Source organism: Microtus oregoni, unplaced genomic scaffold (assembly GCF_018167655.1).
Source record: "Microtus oregoni isolate MIOR12 unplaced genomic scaffold, Mior012 000003F_ref0000135, whole genome shotgun sequence".
NCBI lineage: Eukaryota > Metazoa > Chordata > Mammalia > Rodentia > Cricetidae > Microtus > Microtus oregoni.
The window spans coordinates 24879318-24901766 of NW_024543062.1; the positions used below are offsets into that span (position 1 = coordinate 24879318).

Sequence of the window (22449 nt, forward strand, 5' to 3'; positions counted from 1 at the left end):
TTTTATTTTATTCTTGCCCATGTAGTCAATTACAAAATGTTGAAGGTCACTTATTTATCCCTTTACAGCAGAATCTTTTTTGTTGCTGTGGAATTTTGAAATCCTTTTCCTTTACTCAAAGTTCCACGTGGAAATCAGGATTTGTGCAACTCTACACCATGAAACCTATCACTAATCAAACTGATAGGATGCTCTTTTCAAGCTCCCTGTTTCTTCAATTAAGTCCCTGACTGAAGGCATTCACATCACAGGTACAAATCTCTGGGGTAGCACTCCTGTGCAGTATCACGTAACCGAATCACTCTAGGAAGAAAGGACACCCTTTTATTTCCAGACCTCTCCTCCAAGTGGACATGAAACAATTCAGACCGCTAAGTTAGCATTCTGTTGCATTCTGGCAGTCTAGGACCAGCTTTCACAGACAACCTCCCAGACCTATCTCAAGAGCCCATCAACTGGCAGGCCTAGTTCACAGGCCGGCTGAAACACTGGACACTCACTGGTTTCCTTTTCTCTTCTGATTTAACTTGTGATAGGTCACAGGACCGCAGACACACACAGTCTTATTACAGGAGTGTTTCCCAGTTCACATTCTGACTGTTCAAACAGTAGCAGTGAGATGGAACCTGACAAGCATTCATTTGTGGCCTAGTCACATCTGTGCGATGTTCAGACAGAATGAAAAGAACTAGTTGAAGACAAAACGGGTAATCACAGTAAACGCAGAGGCAGAAAAGGTATTTGTTTCCACTGCCAAACATGATTCCCCTCTCTGTTTTATTTTGAAAATATACTGTATTAGAACGGTAATCATTCTTCAGAACTGCATTCAAGACCCTATTTTGCTTCAGAGCAATAAATAAATAAATAAAAGAAATAAAAAACAGCAAGCATAGTTCTAGAAGGTTTTCTTGTATGGCATTAACAAAAATATTATTGACATTTTTAAAACTGTATTCTAAAATTGGTTGGGGTGTGTGTGTAGGTCAGAGGACAAATTGCTAGTGTCAGTTCTCTCCCCCATGAGTTCTGGAGATGCAACTGAAGCAAATGTCCTTACCACAACACCCCCTCCCCGCCCCCCGAAAAAAAGTGTCTATTTATCTAACTCTTAGGTGCTGAGAGTCAGGACACAGAAAACTAATAAAATGCAGATAACTACTGAAGCCCAAACTAAATCCACTCCCAGTGATCACATGCTGAGCCCTGCCTCTCTGATTTCTGCAATGGAACCATATTCCCTAATCCCCAAGTATTTGAAAGCTATATAAAGCTCCTTTAGGGGCACTTGTTTCCCACAACTCTCTGCCAGGAAGTTAAGACAAGGGCATGCAGAGGCCTTAATGCCCAAACTGGAAAGCTTTAGGCTAAGACTCTGATTAGAGATTAACTGCCTCTCTGAGCACCTGAAGCATATGTTAAATGCTTCTCGATGTTCTCATTTTTGTGTGCAGATATCGCCTCAGTGCTGTATAAATTAGTCATACTGTAAGCTCTATTTTAGACGCTGTGTACAGTACATATATAGAACGGCCCACAGCAGTGGGAAACGTGCATGAACCCACATCTGAGCTGGCTGCGAAAGTCAGGTGGGTTCCATGAATGCTCTGATGGTCATTAAAACTATCCATCCTGCCCCCTGTTCTCAATGATTTTCTTCGAGCTAGGATAAGCATGAAAGGAGGGAGGGCATGTGATTCCGCAAACTGCCCAGGAATAGGAAGGTACCCGGCTTCCCACCCATGCCGCCGGAAGGTCCTCACCTCCAGCTTGTCGGTGAGCTCCTTGTGCATCTGCTCGTACTGTCGGCTCATGTCCTGGTTCCTCTCGAGCAGTGCCTTGCCTAGCCGGGCCGCCAGCACTAGGTCCTTCTCCTTCTGTCGGATCACCGACAGCAGCTCGGGATCCTGGGTGGACGGAGGCGGCCCGTGCCCCTCCGCCGGAGACCCCGGCTCCGCCTGCAGATGCTCCCCGGGATCGGACGACCGCTCCCCGGCCGCCAGCAACACCAGCTCCTCCTCTAAGGCCAGTTCCAGTTCCCCGGGGCCCCCGGGGAAAGAGACGAGGGCGGCGGCGGCCGCGGCGGCGGGACTCCCAATTGCGTCCCCGGCCCCAGTGGGCAGCTCCATGCAGCAGGCGCTGTCCGGCTCGGCGGGTGCTGAAGCTCGGCCGGCCAAGCCCAGGCAGAAGGCGGACATGGCCCGCGCGCGCCGAGCCCGCAGCGGTGCGGCCCGGCCGGCGCGCGCCAGGCTGCAGGGGGGGAGGGGCCCCGCCGCGCCGCCCCGCGCTTCGCCTCGCCTCGCGCCGCGGCACGCGCCCCCCGGGTCCCCGCGAGCCCTGGGCGCGGCGCGCGCGGGCGGCCCGCCCCTCCCCCGCGCCGGCGGTACGCGCCCCCGCCCCCGGGGCTCAGCTGCGGCGCGCACCCGGGACGAGGACGAGGGGGCGAGGGGGTCGGCGAGAGCGGCAGAGGAAGGGGAGAGTGCGAGGCCGCGAAGCGGAGGGGAGGCCGCGGAGAGGGTCGCCGCGAGGCCCGGTTTTCAGCCGCCCTGTTGCTGTTGCTGCCGCCGCCGGCCGGCCACCGCCTCACGGGGCAGGCTGCGCTCCGCTGTCGCTGCGACGCTCGTGGTTGCTGCTGCTGCTGCCGTCGGCCGCTCCCTGCAGCCGCGCTCCATGTCCCCCGGCTCGGCGGCAGCAGCGGCGGCGGCGGCGGCTGCTGCTGCCGCTGCAGGGGCCGAGGCGGCGGCTCGACATCTTGCGTCGCGCGGCCCCGGAGCGTTCCTTCCTGCCTTCCCGGCCCCTGGCTCACCGGGCCGAGGCACCCGCCCCGCGCTTCCGGCCGCGCCCCTCTCCCCGCCTCTGGGCCGGCGCCTGACGCGCGCGGGCACCTGTTCGCCGCGTCCGCGCGGGATTCGCCGCCGCTAGGCTCTCCTCAGCCGCGCCCAGGTGGCGCCGGTTTAACCCCGACGTGGCCTCACGCGTCGCCAGGCGGCTGCGCGCGCCGCCCGTTGGGACGCCCGGCGCATCCCGAGAGGGCCGCAGCCGCTCCTCCGGCACAGCCACACCCCCGGCCTCCGGTCGTCCCGTGGCCACGCCCCCTGCGCGCTCACCTAAGGGTGTGGCTCTCCGCCCCCGCGACTCCCACCCTCGCGGTGGGCACTCGGCCACGCCCCCAGCCTCGTTCTCGCCCGGGTGTGGCCACGCCCCCCGCGCGCTCACCTCTGGGTGTGTCCTCCTCCTGACTCCCACGCTCTCACCTCGGAGGGAGCTCTGCGGCCGGCGCGCACATCCTTCCGGCGCCTCCGCCTCCACCCGGGGCCTAGCGTGAGTCTCAGTCCCGATCCCTGAAATGACTGGGTATTTTGGCTCCGACGAGGCTGCGGACAGTTCTGTGGGTCAGGTAGCCAAGCAGCAGCGAGCCATAAGCAGTCCGGGAATTTCGACCTGGACCTCTAGGAGAGCTAAGCAGTCGGGAGAGGGAGCCCTAGAGAAACAGGAGGCAGAGGAATGACTTGGGGGAACCCAGCATCTTGACGCTGATGACTCAGGGATATGAGCAGATGCTTCCACCAGCAGCCGAGAGAGAAAAGGTTTTGTGGAGAAATAACGGAAAAAGCTGCTCACAGATGGAGAATACGAAACAAAGACTTTCCTCAGTAAATAACGACCCTGTGTGGTGTCCAGCTTTTCGTTTGATTGTTCTATGTGCATTATTTTAATCCCACAAGGATTTTACAAAGTGCTGTCATCCTTTCAGTTTGCATGGGAAGAAACTCAGGCCCGAGATTTGGGTCCTGCCAGGCAGACTCCAGGATTCCCAGTAAATCATTAGTCTTTCTTAACATATGACCTGTCTTAAGGAAGATAAGTGGAGTTTTTTTTTTTAAAAAATATGGGTTGATTCAGTACATGCTTCCTGGAGAGAGAAAAGCAGGACGACTCCACAGGGTGACTGCCAGTCAGGTCTTTCTTTGACCATACCGGTGATGCTGTGTGCCTCTTTTTTTCAATTCCATCGGAAGCCAGAACTGGTCTTTATTGTTTCCTTTTCCTCTTCAATGACAACCTAGTTTTTAGTGAGGTCATACCTTGGCACTTTACATCCCGGTGAAGTGGAAATTTTAGGACACCCAGAAGTTGAGACGTTTCTCGTGGGTTTTGTTCTTTATTAAATACAGAGCCTAACCAATTACCATGTATGCCAATCCAGTTTCAGACCAAAGGCAAGAATCAACCAAAAAGGTCTGGAGCCTAGGGGCTGGCTTTGGGAAAAAGACACAACAAATTTGTTTGTTGTTGTTTTTTGTTTGTTTTTCGAGACAGGGTTTCCCTGTGTAGCTTTGGAGCCTGTCCTGGAACTCATTCTGCAGTCCATGCTGACCTCATACTCACTTAAATCCAACTGCCTCTGCCTCCCAAGTGCTGGGATTAAAGGCGTGCACCACCACGGCTAGACACAGAAATTTTTTTAGCTAAAATAGTCACTTAGCCCCAGTTCCATGGAGCAATGGACTGTTCCAGTAGATTTTATTATGTCCTGTCACACGCACCTTGGGTAGAATTTGTAGGTCCTCGCAGACTTGCAGATGAAGCTCCCCTTTGCCATGTTTGAAACACAAAAGGATAAATCTCTAATCTACATGGAGGCACAAATGGAGAACAACAGGATTTTCTAAGCAAAGGGATCTTGGACTATTCGCTTTTCTTTAATGCAGAAAGACACACCTGGAAAAGAGTGGTTTGCTGGCCTTCATTTAGTTGTTGCTATGGAAATGAATTACTGCATGATTGATTTTAGCTTCTAGCTTCTGCTTTTTTAATTTGTTGAAACAAGGTCTCATGTAGTCCCTGCTGGCTATAAACTTACCATGTAGCTGAGGATAACTTGGCAGTTGGAATCTTTCTGCTTCCATCTCAGGAGTGCTAGGTTTGCAAGTGTGCATCCAGATGGAAGTAATCATTTCTTACTAAAGTTTGCTTGTAAGTAGTATGTTTCTATAAATGTCCAAAAAAGGTCAGGTTAAGAATGGAGAACTATTCAGAATCATGCTTTTTTTGTTTTGTTTGGGTGTTTGAGTGTTTGTTTGTTTTTTGAGACAGGGTTGCTCTATGCAACCTCTCTGGCTATCCTGAAACTCTGTCTGTAGACCAGACTGGCTTTGAACTCACAGAGATCTGCCTGCCTCTGCCTCCCAGGTGCTAGAATTAAAGGTGTGAGCCACCACCACCCAGCCAGAATATGTTTCTTAAACTGTTTGGTCTCAGAATCACTATACACTTTTAAAAGTTATCGAAGACATTAAAAACAGGTATTTAGAACCAGAAAAAAAACATACTGAGTGAGGTAACCCAGACCCAGAAAGACAAATATAATATGTACTTACTCATAAGCAGATATTAGATATAAAGCAAAGGAAAACCAGCCTACAGAGAACACAACTCCAGAGAACCTAGACAGCAAAGAGAATCCTAAGAGAGACATACGTGGATCCACTTAAGAAGGAGAAAAAGACAAGACCTGAGTAATTTGGGAGTGTGGGGGGCTGGGAGGAAGGTGGAAGGGGAGAGCAGAGGGAGGAAGAGGAGTGGGAAAATGTATAGCTCAATAAAAACAATAAAAATTACCATTATTTAACATAGGTTTAGATATTTATATTTGCCATATGAGACACTGAAATATAGAAGAGGTTCTAATATTATATTTAAAAAATACTTCTAATAAACATGTTATAAAATATATATATTATGAATAATTATATCTCCAAATTAAAAATTAATGAAGCTGGGCATGGTGGTACCAGGCCTTGGGGGCAGAGGCAGGTGGATCTCTGCATTCAAGGCCAGCCTGGTCTACAAAGTAAGTTCAAGGACAGCCAGAGCAGTTATACAGAGCAACCCTGTCTCAAACAAACAAAAGCTAATGAGAAAAGCGGCATTTTTCATTTTGCAAATATCTATAAGGTCTACTTTAACAAAAAAATAACTTTTGTGATACTCAAGTTGATAGTTTTAAGATTTTTAAAAAGTTGAGTCTCTGTAGGCATGTGCATACCAGTGCAGTTGCCCAAGGAGGCCAGAAAAGGACATGGGAGCCCCTGAAAGCTGAAGTCACAGGCGGCTGAAAGCCACCCAGCTCCTTTGGGGAAGCAGTACCAGCTCCTAACCCTTGAGCCATCTCTTCAACTGGTGATGCTTTATTTTGATTACAATGTATGAATTAAAATCTGTTCTCAGCGGGGTGGTGGTGGTGCATGCCTTTAGTCCCAGCATTCAGGACGCAGAGACAGGTGGATTTTTGTGAGTTCGAGGCCAGCCTGGTCTACAAGAGCTAGTTTCAGGACAGGCTCCAAAGCTACAGAGAAACCCCGTCTGAAATAAAAAGAAAGAAAAAAAATGAAAGAAAATCCCCCCCCCCCCCAATCTGTTCTCCTTAAAGTATATCCTGGGAAAAAAGAGGAATATTTTAATAACCTTTTTGAATCTTTTTTTTTTTGGTTCTGTACTGATATTGATCCTGTTGAATGGATCTTTAGGCAATGTATGACTTATTCTGTAATCATATACTTTGGTAATGTGGAAAGTAAGTTCATTGAGTTATGCAAATCTTCCAAATATTGTCACTTGATTGCCATTTGATGTAGAATCAGAAGAATAATATTTATTTCACATAGTGACTCCAGTAATTCAGGAGGCTAGAGCATGAAGATGCTGCAATTTTTAGGCCAGCCTGAGCTACATAGTGATTTCAGCATCACTCTGGGCTACAGTGTGAGATCCTGTCAGTACTTACTATTAATGTCTAAGTATTGGGACAGTTCTAGCTCACTGAGATGAATATGCATTTTCCAAAAGTCTGCTAGAAAAATTACAAATTTTATAATTGATAATAGAGATTGTCAACTGTTTTTTTAAGATTTATTTATTTATTATGTATACAACATTCTACCTCCATGTATCCCAGCAGGCTAGAAGAGAGCACCAGATCTCATTACAGATGGTTGTGAGCCACCATGTGGTTGCTGGGAATTGAACTCAGGACCTCTGGAAGAGCAGCCAGTGCTCTTAACCACTAAGCCATCTCTCCAGCCCCCTGTTAACTTGTTTTATATGAAGTGATGTCTTACTTTATTAATTCTTGACAAAATCTGAATGCTGTCATTTATCATTCACTGAGTTCAAGTAAAAATGGTATTTCCTGAAAAACAAGCATGGCTGTCTTAACTCTTGACTCTAATGATTTAAGTGTCTGATCTTAAGACAACCGTCATGCCCTAGTATGCAGTAGAAATGTTTTGCATACAGTTCTTATTTCATTACTCAAAATATCTAAAAGATAAGCACTTTTATTAAACAATCTTTTTACATACCAATCCCAGTTCCCTCTTCCTCCCCTCCTCCTACTACCCTCACCCCACTCCCCATCTGTAGTGATAGGAGCAGTGGGTCTGCCCTGGCTTCCACATGACTAGCTTATGCCCGAAATAACTACACGGAAACTGTATTCTTTTAAACACTGCTTGGCCCATTAGCTTTAGCCTCTTACTGGCTAGCTCTCACATCTTGCTTTAACCCATTTCTAATAATGTGGGTAACCCCACGAGGTGTGGCTTACCAGGAAAGATCTTAACCTGCATCTGTCTGGAGTGGGAGAATCATGGCGACTGCCTGACTCTTGCTTCTTTCTCCCAGCATTCTGTTCTGTTTACTCCGCCTACCTAATTTTCTGTCCTATTAAAGGGCCAAGGCAGTCTCTTTATTTAACCAATGAAATTAACACAAAACAGAAGACTCTCCCCCATCACCCATCCATTCCTCAGAGAGGGTGAGGCCTCCCTTGGGGAGTCAACAAAGTCTGTCACATCACTTGAGGCAGGGCCAAGGCCTTCCTCCCTGTATCTAGGCTGAGCAAGGTATCCCTCCATAGGGAATGGGCTCCAAAAAGCCAGTTCATGCACTAGGGATAAATACTGGCTAGTTTCATGACAGGTGGCCCCACAAACTGCCCAAGCCACACAACTGTCACCCACATTCAGAGGGCCTAGTTCAGTCCTATTCAGTCAGTCCAGGGTCAATGAGCTCCCTCTAGCTTGGATCAGGTGTTTCTGTGGGTGTCCCCATCATGGTCTTGGCTCCTCCCTCTCTATGATTAGACTCCAGGAGCTTGGCCCAGTACTTACCTATGGATCTCTGCATCTGCCTCCATCAGTTGCTGGATGAAGGTTCTATGATGACAATTAAGGTAGTCATCAATCTGCTTACAGCGGAAGGGCAAGTAAGGCCCCCTCTCCTCTATTGCTTAGATTCTTAGCTGGAGTCATCCCTGTGGATTCCTGGGAGTTTCCCTAGTACCTGGTTTCTCACTAACCCCATAATGGCTCCCTCTATCAAGACATCTCTTTGTTTGCTGTCCCTCTTTGTCCTTCCCCCAACTGGACCTTCCCAATCCCTCATGTACATAAACTATTTCTAATGATGGATGATGTTCTCCTCTTCCCTTTCTCCCCTCCCCACTCCCCTTTTACCTTCTACCCTCTCCCCAAACTCCCAGTTTACTCAGGAGATCTTGCCTATTTCCCCTTCCCAGGGGGAGCCATGTATGTCTCTCTTGGGTCTTCCTTGTTTCCTGACTTCTCTGGGGTTGTGGACTGTAGGCTGGTTATCCTTGCTTTATGTCTAATATCCACTATGAGTACGTCCATACTGTGTTTGTCTTTCTGAGTCTGGGTTACTTCGCTTAGGATGTTTTTTCTAGTTCCAAAGGATAAGTACTTAGGAACTCTACGTTTAATAAAACTATTACTTTGCTAGCAACATTCTTGGGTGAAATTAGGGCTTTTTTCTTTACATGAAAACATGAAAGGGAAGGATAAAAAGAATGCCTACCAATATACCCCGATTCCTGCTGTCATTTGCATCCTCGGTGTCCCCCAAAAGTCCATATGCTAAAGACTTAGTCCCCAGCATTCCACTGTTGGTTGGTGGTGGGCCCTTTAAGAAGTGGAGCCTAGGTCCTGGAGAGATGGCTCAGTGGTTAAGAGTACTGGCTGCTCTTCCAGGGATCCTGAGTTCAATTCCCAGCAACTACCTGGTGGTCAACTATAATGAGATCTGGTGCCCTCTTCTGGCCTGAATGTTATATACATAATAAATAAATCTTTAGAAAAAAGAAAAAGAGGTCGAACCGGGTGGTGGTGGCACACACCTTTAATCCCAGACAGGGTAGCTCTGGCTGCTCTGGAACTAGATCTGTAGACCAGGCTAGCCTGGAACTCACAGAGACTTGCCTGTTTCTGCTTCTTGAGTGCCAGGATTAAAACCTTGAACCACTACAACCTGGCAAGTTCCACAGCCTTAACATTTATACTACAGTATCAGCAGGCTCTTTAAGATCTTCTGCAGTTGGTGGTCCCACCTTTTGAAGGCTGGTTGAGCACCATTCGGGACCATTAGGTCAGTCTCCACAGAGTGAGCAGCTACCTGCTTGCACAGAAATTAGTGCTAGGATTTAAGACTCAACAAAACAAAGACAGGACAGCTCTCGGGTTTGTAAGGAGCTTATTACTAGATTCATTCTGCTTTGTGCTAGAACCAGGCAGCCAAAAGACACTTAGCATTATGTTCCAAGAGCTTTATATCACATGCTCTCATTTAAGCCTCAGAGTAACCATAGAAAGTTAGTGTGTAACCTCTGTATCCCAGAACATGGTACTACCATGGCAGCATCATGTGCCTAACTCTAAGATGCATGTTTTTAGTTACAATGTCTCATTTCATGTTTTTGAAAAGATTTATTTATTATTTTTATTGAAGTATATGTATGTGTGCCTTTGTGAGTTCATATATATCACATGTGTGTAAATACCCATGGAGGCCAGAAGAGGGCATCAGACTCCTTCTGATGGTACTGGAGATACAGGTGGTTGGGGACTGATTGATGTGGGTGCTAGCAACTGAACCTGAGTCCTCTTGCAAGAACGGTGCATGTTCTTCACCACTGAGCCATGTATCCAACCCTCATTTCACACTCAATCCATTAAGACATATTTTTACTGCCAGCTGGTTATGCTCTAGACCCTTTTAGCATACTACCATGCACAGACTTCCACAGAAACACCATTATATCACAAAGAGCAAAACGTGAAATTTTCCTTCTTAGAAATTCTCATATTTCAGTCAGGCAGTGTTGGTGCACGCCTTTAATCCCAGCACTCAGGAGGCAAAGGCAGATGGATCTCTGTGAGTTCAAGGCCAGCCTGGTCTACAGAGCGAGTTCCAGGACTGGCTTCACAGCTACTGGGAAGCCCTGTCTTGAAAAACCAAAAAAGGAAAAAGAAATCCTCATATTTCTAAATATGACAACACACATCCAATTTTTCCAAGTTGTTTATTTCTATTAACATCTTGATCTGTAAAAACCAGGAAGTGTAAAAAAAAACCAAAACATCTCCCAGGGGAAAAAAATGTTCCTGAAAAGCCAAGTGTTGAAGAAATATGAAGAGTTGGTGAAATGGGTGATAAAGCAAGTCTGCAGTTGGCATTTTCATGCAGAGTGGTGTGTGTGCACGTGCGTGTGCGCTTCCAGCTGCTTATTATGTTTGAGAACCAGTTACAGAAGCATCATAATCTCCAAAGAATCCCAAAATGTTATCTAAGCCCTTAAATGTCTTTTGAGTTGAGCTGCTCCAACATTTTGCATAAGGTAGCATATACACTGCAGAAGGTAGCATATACACTTGCGCTGCTTCTCAAGTCGGTTTTCAGGCTTTTAAAAGAGGGACTCTTACTTTTGGTGGCTGGTGCTTGCCAGCATCATTTTTTTTTTTTTTTGATTTTTCGAGACAGGGTTTCTCCGTAGCTTTTGGTTCCTGTCCTGGAACTAGCTCTTGTAGAGCAGGCTGGCCTCGAACTTACAGAGATCCGCCTGCCTCTGCCTCCCGAGTGCTGGGATTAAAGGCGTGCGCCACCACCGCCCGGCAGCATCAATCTTTATCAGATACCCTCCCCTGCCTGGTATAAAAATATGAATTCAGCCAGGCAGTGGTGGCACACACCTTTAATCCCAGCACTCAAGAAGCAGAGGCAGGTGGATCTCTGTGAGTTCAAGGCCAGCCTGGTGTACAAGAGCTAGTTCCAGGACAGGCTCCAAAGCTACAGAGAAACCCTGTCTCAAAAAACTAAACAAATAAAAATATGAATTCAGCCACCACCAGTCAAAGCTTCACCTTGCCTTTACCCTGGTACACTCTGCAGCCGTCTCTTCCTGCAGCGTCTACTTCATTCCTGCCCATGTTTTCTTCCCAGATAAGAGCTCTGCTGGGTTTTGGGGTGAGTATCTCTCAAACAGCCGCGCATTACAAGCTTGGTCCTTAGCCCATGACATAGTTTGGAGACGGTAAAATTCTTTAGGAGGGGAGGACTTTGGGGAAGAAGGGTGGTGGGGATATGTTATTGAGGGGGGCATTGGGACTCTAGCCCTGACTTAGGGTTTCCATTGCTTTAATGAAACACCATGACCAAAAACAACTTTAAAAAGAAAAGGTTTCTTCACTCATAGTTCAGTATAACAGTTCATCATCAAAAGCAGTGAGGACAGGAACATAAACAGGGCAGGATCTTAGGGGCAGGAGCTGACTCAGAGTGGTGCTGCTTACTAGCTTGCTTGCTCCTCATGTCTTGCTCAGCCTGCTTGCTTATAGAACCCAGGACCACCAGCCCAGGGATAGAAATACCCTCATTGAGAATTGGACCCTCTCCGAACAATAATTAATTAAAAAAATACCCTATAGGCTTATTTATAGCCTGATTTTATAGAGGAATTTTCTCAACTGAGGCTCCTTCCTCTCAGATGACTCTAGTTTGGATCAAGTTGACATAAAACTAGTCTGTGCAGTTCCCCTTATTTTCTGTTGTTCATTGCTTGGCCACTATAATCAGCTTTGTTCACTGCAAGCCTCTGTCGTGAGCTCTTGGGTTAGCCACTTCAATCACCGTGACTTTTCTCTGCTCAAGGTTCTTTTGCGAGTAGTGCCGTGAGGACCCTGTGCACTTCTCCCCAGAGATTGATGAGTAACCAGACCGAGCAAGAGAATTGTCTTTATAATGATTCTTTATTAGTAGCTTATATATCTAATGCATTAAGGGAGTTCACACTCTTAGTACGCATGTGAGGACCGTGATAGGCAATACACAAACAATTCAGTATCACAATTATTAATCCTACTAATCCTAATACATAAAACTGATTCCTAACCTCCATTCGGCTTATCAACTATCCATAAAACACTTCTTAACCTTAATACAACTTATCAATTAACATTTCCTAATCTTTACCAATTATCCATAAAATATCTCTTAACATTCCACACACTAAACACATGCGTTAATACATCTATGCTCTTCTCTTAACATTTCACACACACATTAAATAGCATCATACAACCTGATATCCTCTGTGAGGGTTCTTCAGTCCTGAAAAGGACTGTTGGGTTTCTTTAGCCCTAAAAAGGATTTTTGGGTTTCTTCAGGCTGGATATCCGACCGCACTGGGTGCTTGACCGCCAAGCTCAATTCTTGACCACGTAGTCTGTGTGGTCTGGCAATGTTCTGCTCTTGGGAGGCAAGGCGTTTGGAGGATCTCACTACGAGGCTCAACAGCATGCTAGGGCCATTGTGATGGTGAGATAACTGCCTTGCTTCTGCCTCTCTCTCTCTCTCTTTGTTTTTATTAATATTTTTTATTGATATTTATTGAGCTCTACATTTTTCTCTGCTCCCCTCCTTAACTCTCCCCTCCCCGCTTCAATCCCCCCCCCCCGAGGTCCCCATGATCCCAATTTACTCAGGAGATCTTGTCTTTTTCTACTTTCTACTTCCCATGTAGATTAGATCTATGTAAGTCTCTTAGTGTCCACATTGTTGTCTAAGATCTCTGGGATTGTGGTTTGTAGGCTGGCTTTCTTTGCTTTATGTTTATTTTATTTTATTTTATTTTTTTTATTTTTTGGTTTTTCGAGACAGGGTTTCTCTGTGGTTTTGGAGCCTGTCCTGGAACTAGCTCTTGTAGACCAGCCTCACAGAGATCCGCCTGCCTCTGCCTCCCAAGTGCTGGGATCAAAGGTGTGCGCCACCACCGCCCGGCTCTCCTGCTTTATGTTTAAAAACCACCTATGAGTGAGTACATGTGATAATTGTCTTTCTGTGTCTCGGTTACCTCACTCAAAATAATGTTTTCTACTCCATCCATTCCATTTTCCTGCAAAATTCAAGCTGTCATTATTTTTTTCTGCTGTGTAGTACTCCATTGTGTAAATGTACCATGTTTTCCTTATCCATTCTTCGATTGAGGGGCATTTAGGTTGTTTCCAGGTTCTGGCTATGACAAACAAAGCTGCTGTGAACATAGTTGAGCACATGTCCTTGTTCTGCCTTTCTTTTTATCCCTGTTCGAAACAGTCTCCCCTTTGATCCTTCTGATAGCCAGATGTCCTAGATTATCAGTATTGAGTGGCAAGGTTACTTTTGTTACCAAGGTTACTGGTGCAGCCTTCCCCTCCGGCAGGGCCAGATGGGCGTGGCAGCCTCCAAGTGGGCAAAATGTTCTCTTAATACTTCTCCTTAATAATTTTCTACTTCACACAGTTTTCTTTCTTAATTTCCTATTTTCTATATTATACTTATCCTTATAGATTTCCTACTTTGCCTACACTACAGATTCCCCTTTTTTTCTCATTCAGAGGGATCTGTTTCCATGTTCATTACACCTGTCATGATATAACTAAGTTCCAACCAAAATAAACCTTTCATTTAATCCCCAACACCCAGAAGCAGAAGCAGGCAGAGCTCTATGAGCTTGGGGCCAGTCTGGTCTACATAGCAAATGTTAGGCCATTTGGGGTACATGAGGCCTTGTCTGTAAATAAACAATTTTTCCCCTTTTTGGTTGATTCTCTCATGTTAATCACAGTACAAAGAGCTGCATCACAGACCCCCTTCCCCCAAGAATTCACCCACTATCCCAGTCCAGCAGTCTTGTTTCATCTGTCCACTATGTCCTGGCCACTGTTGTTTTTGGAAGCAGACTTGGACCAGAATCTCAGCTCTGATACCTATGAGCTGGTCAACGTTGGGTCTCTAGGCCACAGTTACTAAATAGACTTGCCTAGTTAAATGAGAGGGGTTGTTTGTTTGTTTTTTTTACTTGGTTTTGTTCATTTATTTTTGTTTGTTTTGAGTCAGGTTCTCCTGTAGCCCAGGCTAGCCTCAAGCTTGCAACAAGCCCAAGAATGACCCTGACCTTCTTATCTTCTTGCCTACACCTCTGAGTTCTGGGATTATGGGCCAGTGCCACTAAACCCAGTTTTAGGTGATAGGGATAGAATCCAGGGCTTCACACGTGCTAGATAAACAACTAAGCTAGATTTCCAGCTCAAGTTGTCCTTTTTAAAAAATTTGTTATTGTCTGTGTGTACACATGTATGTTGTGTATGTGTGAATGTGGGCACCCATGTGTCATAGTGCATATGTGGAAATCAGAAGACAACATTCTTTTTATCATAGGCTCTGGTGACCAACTCAGGTTGTCAGGCTTAAGTTGCATGTGTTTTGATCTGCTGAGCCATCTCTCTGGTCCTTAGTTTGAATACTTAATGTCCCCCTGTAGTGATATTTTATTTGTACATTAATAAAATAAAGCTTGCATGAAGATCAGAGTGCAAAGCTAAACCAGGAGAGGCCAGATTGTGGTGGCACATACCTTTAATCCCAGAATTTGGGAGACAGAGGCAGATGGATCTCTGTGAGTTCAAGGCTACCCTGGGCTACACAAGATTGATCCAGAAATAGAACCAGATGGCTCACACCTTTAATCCAAGTGTTTGGGAGTCACATACCTTTAATCCCAGCTTTAGGATGGTGGAGACAGGAGCAATATGGCTGGTTGGAGAGAGGACTATAAAGGAGAAGAGACAGGAACTTAGGAGAGTGTGGAATCTGAGGTTTGGTGGAGCACAGTGCAGTCTAGAAATCTGGGGATCACCCCTTCCATCTGAGCATTGGGAGAGGTAAAAGTTCTCTTAGTGGCTTAATGCTCTGCTTCTCTCATCTTCGACTTTAACCCCTATATCTGACTCTGGGTTTTGATTAATTCAGACCAATTAGAATTCATGCTACATCTCCCAGGGGGTCCATGTTCTAAGTATGTGTTCTCTAGAGAAGGGCTTTCGGTAGGCAGTGGAACCTTTAAGAAGTGTAGTCTAGTGAGAGACCCTTGGGTGGCTGAAGGAGATTGCAAAGGAGACTATGACCCCCTGCCCTCTGTTTTCTTCTAGGCCATGAGCTGAATAGTTTTTTTTTTTTAAATATTTATTTATTATGTATACACTATTCTGTCTGTGTGTATGTCTGCAGGCCAGAAGAGGGCACCAGACCTCATTACAGATGGTTGTGAGCCACCATGTGGTTGCTGGGAATTGAACTCAGGACCTTTGGAAGAGCAGGCAATGCTCTTAACCACTGAGCCATCTCTCCAGCCCTGAGCTGAATAGTTTTGCTGCCACTGTGTGCTTACCATGAAGGCCACCTCACTAGCCAAAGCAAAGGGCTTTAAAAATGAACCAACATAATCTTTTTTTTTCTTTCTAAGTTACATATCTTGGCATTCTGCTACAGTGATAGGAAGCTGATTAATACAGGGCTCTATTCCACAGAGGCTACAACATGAGCCGGGGAGCATTTTTCTCTATTTTAGGAGTTTGTGTTAAAACTAGCCATCCCACTTAGGCAAACAGAAGTTTTGGCTTGAAGGTGGTACACTCCCTTAGTCCCACCCATTCTGGAGACTTCCTTGAGTTCAGGCGCGTGAGTGAATTCAGGCTGGACAGCATAGTAGAGAGAAAGAGCCCAAATAACTGTGCTTGGGATTGAGTTGCTCCCAATATTGATTAAAATGCTCCCTCCCTCCCCTGCTGTGATGCTCCGGCAGTCCCCATTGCCCAAACCCACCAGAAAATGACTGCTTTATACCCAAGTTGGCTGTTTTCGTTTCTTCCAATGGCCACATCTAGAAAGAGTTGTGGTCTAATTTTCTGTATGTTCACATTCTCGTGCTTCTTTTCCACAATCTTGGCCCCAAACACATTGCTGATATGTTTTGCTACATACATCACTCAGCCAAAGCTGTTTAAACACGCTTCCTAGTTTTATTTCAGTTTTAAGAATTTGTCAAACATTTGCTGTATCTTTCCACATTATGTTCCAGTTTAAGCTTTTGGCAGAGAAGTGTTTTATATCTCTTGATATCGCTCGTGCTAGCATTGCTTTTTCTAGTGAAATTCCTCCCATTTTTTCCCTCTTTATTTTTCTTTGTCAATTTTAGGGTAAATTTGGATTTTACTGAAATAGTCTACCATCTTGGTTTCCAGATAACTAAAAGACTTCCAGCATCGTTATTATTAGTAGTATTTGATTTTTCAAGATGGGGTTTCACTGTAGCTTTGGCGCCTGTCATGGAACCAGCTCTTGTAGACCAGGCTGGCCTCAAACTCACAGAGGTTCACCTGCCTCTGTGTCTCAAGTGCTGGGATTAAAGGCCACCACTGCCACCGCTGCCACCACTGCCACCACTGCCCTGATGCAGCATTATTTTTATTTTTTATTTTTTATTTTTTTTAATATTTATTTATTATGTATACAATATTCTGTCTGTGTGTGTCTGCAGACCAGAAGAGGGCAGCAGACCTCGTTACAGATGGTTGTGAGCCACCATGTGGTTGCCGGGAATTGAACTCATGACCTTTGGAAGAGCAGGCAATGCTCTTAACCACTGAGCCATTTCTCCAGCCCAGCATTATTTTTAAAAATTACAATTCTTGCCAGGCGGTGGTGGCTCAACAAGAGCTAGTTCCAGGACCGGCTCCAAAGCTACAGAGAAACCCTGTCTCAAAACAAAAATCCCAGTAGCTACACTAGTTTGCCATAGAAACTGGGCAGTGCATGCCTTTAATCACAGTGGTGCACACCTTTAATACCAGAGCTAGAGAGGATTATAAAACAGGAAGTGACAACTCAGTCTCATTCTGAGATTCTTGGAGGTAGGATTGCCATTTCAGACAGAGGTAGAGGTGAGAGCCAGTGACTGGCTGTTTGCTTTTTAGACCTTAAGGTTGAGCCCCAATTTCTCTCTCTGAGTTTTTATTTATTGTGCTCCAAATAATATATATTTTTATAGGACTTGGGTTGTAGTGTAGGGCTCAGAGCAACTTGGTACACACCTGTCAAGACAAATTCACTAAAGACCAACCAGAAAGTAGGCCTGAGTCTCAGTTACCCTATGGCAACACCTGACTCCAGAAAAGACCACAAACTGGGACCACCCAGACACCACCCAGGAACAGACCAATCAGCATCCAAAGGAAATACCTACTGTTTCAACCATTTTAAACAGGATCACCTGATGTCCCCTTAGTCCAGCACACACCCATCCCCTAACCAGGACACTTCTAAACAAATGTCAGCCAATCAGGGGTCCTGAACCTTAGAAATCCCTCATCCCAACCTCTGCTATTATAAAAACCTCACACCAACTGAGCTTAAAGGTCTCTGATCGTGCCAGTGTGTTGGACACATGGAGAGTCCAAGTTTGAACTTGAATAAAGGCTCTTTGCTTTTACATACAGTATTCTATAGTGGCATATTATTTGTGTATTAATAAATAAAGTTTGCCTGAAGATCAGAGGGCAAAGCAGCCATACTAGTCAGCCATATAGGCCAGGGAGTGGTGGCACATACCATTAATCCCAGGATTCAGGAGACAGAGGCAGGTGGATCTTCAAGGCTACCCTGGGCTATACAAAATCAGTCCAGAAACAGATTCATGTGGGTGGTTCACACCTTTAATCCCAGTGTTTTGGGGGTGTTGTAGGGAGTGTGGGGCTCCTTGTTTGTCCCGACCGCCCTGCTAGCTTACATCTGAAATAATCACACAGAAATTATATTAATTAAATTACTGCCTGGCCCATTATCTCTAGCCTCTTATTGGCTAACTCTCACATCTTGATTTAACCCATTGCTATTAATTTGTATAATACCATGAGCTCGTGGCTTACCAGGGAAGATTCAGCATGTCTGACCTGGCAGCTCCATGGCAGCTCTCTCTCTGCTCTTCTTCCCAGCATGCAGTTCTGTCTAGTCCACCTACGTAAGTGCTGCTTACTCGCTCCCACAAGGAACCCCCTGAGGAAAACTTTGCCTCCCTCTGAGCCTGGCACAATTTAGGAAATGGCTTTGATGATTTCCCATGGGTCCAAGGTCTTATGGTCCTTGGTATAGTCATGCCCATGGGAACAACACAGATTCACTCAGGACTTCACTCCCTCAAGGCTACCTCTATTGCCTACTCTGGGATAATAGTTGGCAGAACACACCAGCAAATAAACCAGAGTTTCTCTGTGTAACCCCCCTGGATGTCCTGGAACTCATTCTGTAGACTTGCTGACCTTGAATTTCAGAGATCTGCCTGCCTCTGCCTCCCAAGAGCAAGCACTACATCAATCAATGATAAATGACTTTTACTATTAATAAAATATTTTATGAGTGGGCTGGAGAGATGGCTCAGAGGTTAAGAGCATTGCCTGCTCTTCCAAAGGTCCTGAGTTCAATTCCCAACAACCACATGGTGGCTCACAACCATCTGTAATGAGGTCTGATGCCCTCTTCTGGCCTGCAGGCATACACACAGACAGAATATTGTATACATATTAAATAAATAAATATTTAAAAAATATTTAATGAGCCAATTAATCTTTTAAAGCTCACAAGTTATACAGAGAATCCAGTAGAGTATATCAGGACAGTTGGGCAATAAGAATTTGTTGAGGAATCCTGAGAGGTTAGTGTGGGTTTGCTTTTCATGTGAACATTATTAGGGCTTAGAGAATTTTATCAAACACCTTAATCTCACTGAGGGTTCCATTAGTGTTTGTGAAAAAGAGTACAGTATCACTGTATCTTTATTGTTAAGATTTATTTTTATTCACGTGCTTGTGTGTGTGCTTTCAAGTGTTTATGTGCATGTGTCCAGAGTTCCACAGGGGCCAAAAGAGAGCATCAGATTCCCTGGAGCGGGAGTTACAGGTGACTGTGAACCACCCAGCGAGGATTCTGGGAACCAAACTCAGGGCCCCCTGGTAGAGCAGCATGTGTTCTCAACTGCTGAGTCATCTCCCCACCTCTGTCCTAGCATAGCTTGTCCATGGCGCTCACCACAACGAATGTAACAAATTGTTTAAGAGTCAGCCCTGGTTTCAAGCTGAGGTTATCCAGTTACTAACTGAACAATTGTGGGCCTGCTTGTAAACCTCTCTGATAATAGGAATGTGTAGGTAAATATTTTTATTCACTAATAGATTTTTGTGGCCTTACATGATGCCTATTCTATGATAGGAACTTGGTATATTTTAATAATGAATACATAATTATTAATACATAATCAGTGCTTATTAAATAAGATGTTAAAACAAGCAGACAAAACGGTTCGTTGGCCTCAGAATGCTGGATACTTTTCATGTTAAAATGATCTATACTGTTTGTTCTAACCTCTTCATTAGGCAGGAATCTGTCACAAAAAAACCACTGTGCTGTGCTGGATATTATGCGGCAAGAATAAGGATATGTATGCTATGAACCTTGCCCTCAAAGACTTGATAATTAACTAAGTGTTAGACAACACAAACAGAAATAACTATAATTATAGGCAGTGCTAGAATTATATTAAACCATATATTAAACACCTTATAAATTATGCAGTGCTTCTTGTTTAATCCAGAGGCAGGAGATACTGCTAGATATAGTAGCATAAAAATAAGTACAGTAGGATCGCAGAGAGATGGCAGACAGTTAAGAGCACTTGCTGCTCTCTCTTGCAGAGGACCTGGGTTCAGTCCTAGCACCCTTATGTTATATGCATTTTCCCACAACTGGAAAGTAATGTGCCTTTCCCAGGCTGACTGATACCTCAGCTACCTGTAACTCTAGTTTCAGGGAGCTCTGACATGCTCTGCTAGCCTCCCGGACACTGTACACATGTGGTGTACATGTATGTACTCAGGCATACCCACATGTAACTAAAAGAAAATAAATTGTGAGACAGGCTTTCTCTCTAGCTTTGGAGTGACTCATTTTGTAGACCAGGCTGGCCTTAACTCACAGAGATCTGTCTGTCTCTGCCTCTCCTTAGTGCTGGGATTAAAGGCGTGTGCCACCTCTGCCTGGCTAAGAAAATAAATCCTTAAAAATTAATATACTTGCAGACAGTTAAAAGACTATGTGGTGGCTTTTTCTAAACAATGTCAACTGAGCGAAATACTCGTCTCTCCACCTGCCCCTCTACCTTAATATGCACTGATATTTTGGCAGTGTTTGTGTAAGAGAGCGTGGGTGTTCATTAGTGTCACCATGGCTTCTTAGGACAGAACTAGAGGTGGAAAAGCTCACCTTTACTGCGCTAGAGTGGATGTAGGTGAGATGATCATCCCCCACCCCCCGTCACTCCCACCTCCCCTGCAGCACAGAGTTCCTCTGGTTGATAGCATGGGTCACCTGTCCATTCTCAATCCAGTAAGGAGAGGGATTTGGGAGAGAAGCTAGAAGCCGTCCCAATGGGCTTAGAAAGCAATTGCACAGAAGAAGGCTGTGTGCATGTTTCAGTATACATTTGTATTTACAAAAATCAAGAATTTGCAAAGGCATATTCGAGAAGTCATGTGAAACCACCAATTAAAAGGGGAGATGACAATGAGAAAAAAAAAACCACACCAACCTGGTTACATAATTTTATTTAATTGAGAGAAAACCAAAAAATACATCAAAGATATAAATCTGCATTTCCCTGGGGTCTCAGTGGAGTGATTCAGCTTTTTCAGTAAGTGGGTCAGAAGACTGCTAATCCTGTAGCGACTTTATTCAGCTGCACCCAGCTGGTAGATTTAGTTCTTGCAGATCTAAAATTACAGGTCTGTTAAAATTGTCAAAGTCTGGCGTCATTCCAGCCCCACACTGCTTGGCTTATCAACCACGAATAGAATACTTCTCGCTTGATTGTCTTCTCACGGCTGACTAACTTGGTATAATACCCTCCAGGTCTTCTTTTAAAATAGTAAAATGTGACAATATTGTTTGTGGTTTTGTTTTGAAATGTTGAGTTCTGTTTTGGACTACCCCGGTATATGACACTGTGATCATGGGGACTTGCAGACAGAATGACGTCCAATGGGACAAACCAGTTGCACCGCAATGTGAGGGCTGACTTCGCACTGAAAGTTTGGTTTTGTGGAAACAGACCGAGCTTAGAAACACACAAGCTGAAGCCAGCCTGGGAAAGGCACCTTACTTTCCAGTTGTGGGAAAATGCACATAACATAAAATTAGCTGCCCTGGCCGTTCTGTGTGCCGTTCAGTGGCATTTCTTATATTCACGTTGCTGTGTAACCACCCGCACCACCATCACCACCTACCCACACAACTGGTTATCTCATAGACCGAACTCTATAACCACTACACAACAACTCCCCATACCAGATTCTGGTGTTCTTCTCTATTGCTCTCCACATTTTTGCCTTGAGGCTGGGTCTCATTTTATAAAAAATTTATTTATTCAGTGTGTGTGTGTGTTAGGTATGGTATTTGTAATGCGTGTGTGTGTTGAGCTGCATGTGTGTGTTGTATATGGTATTTGTAATGTGTGTGTTGTTATGTGTATGGGGTGTTGGGGAATATGATTTTCAGGTGTGTGACTTTTGTTTACGCCGCATTTGTGTAACTCTGAAGCTGCATCACTGTGCCTATCTAAAACACTTGGTGGTCCTAATAAAGAGATGAACAGCCAATAACGAGGGAGGACCAAGGATAGGCGGGGCTGGCAGGCAGAGAGTATAAATAAAAGAACTAAGAGCAAAGGAGGAGAGGGTGCCAGCTCTGTCAGCTATGTAGCTACACAGCAAGTAAAGAAAAGGATACAGAAATAAGACGAGATAAAAGTTCAGAGGCAAACGGTAGCTGAGATAATTTAAGAAAAACTGACAAGAAACAAGCGAAGCTAAGGCCAGGCATTCATAACTAAGAATAAGCCTCTGTGAGTAATTTATTTGGGATCTGGGTAGAGGACCCCTTAAAAATAGTCAAAAGGGCAAAAACATATCGCAGCAGTGGAGTGTGTGTGTGTGTGTTGTGTGTAGTGTGTGTGTTGTGTGTAGTGTGTGTGTTGTGTGTAGTGTGTATGTTGTGTGTAGTGTGTATGTTGTGTGTAGTGTGTGTGTTGTGTATAGTGTGTGTGTTGTGTGTAGTGTGTATGTTGTGTGTAGTGTGTGTTGTGTGTAGTGTGTGTTGTGTGTAGTGTGTGTGTTGTGTGTAGTGTGTGTTGTGTGTAGTGTGTGTGTTGTGTGTAGTGTGTGTGTTGTGTGT

General features: G+C 45.1%; 1 protein-coding gene across 6 annotated transcripts in view; it reads right to left on the bottom strand.

Annotated features, from left to right (window-relative positions):
- Bicdl1 (BICD family like cargo adaptor 1) overlaps window positions 1-2209 on the bottom strand; it is a 95676-nt gene extending 93467 nt beyond the window's left edge. For all 6 annotated transcript variants that reach the window (XR_005974010.1, XM_041647967.1, XM_041647957.1 and 3 more), the window contains exon 1: window positions 1764-2209. Coding sequence is in view for 5 of the 6 variants with exons in the window: in XM_041647967.1 (XP_041503901.1) it covers window positions 1764-2198 (435 nt within the window). In the remaining variant the exon portion in view is untranslated. The remainder of the gene's footprint in view (window positions 1-1763) is intronic.
- Between the last annotated feature and the right edge of the window lie 20240 nt (window positions 2210-22449).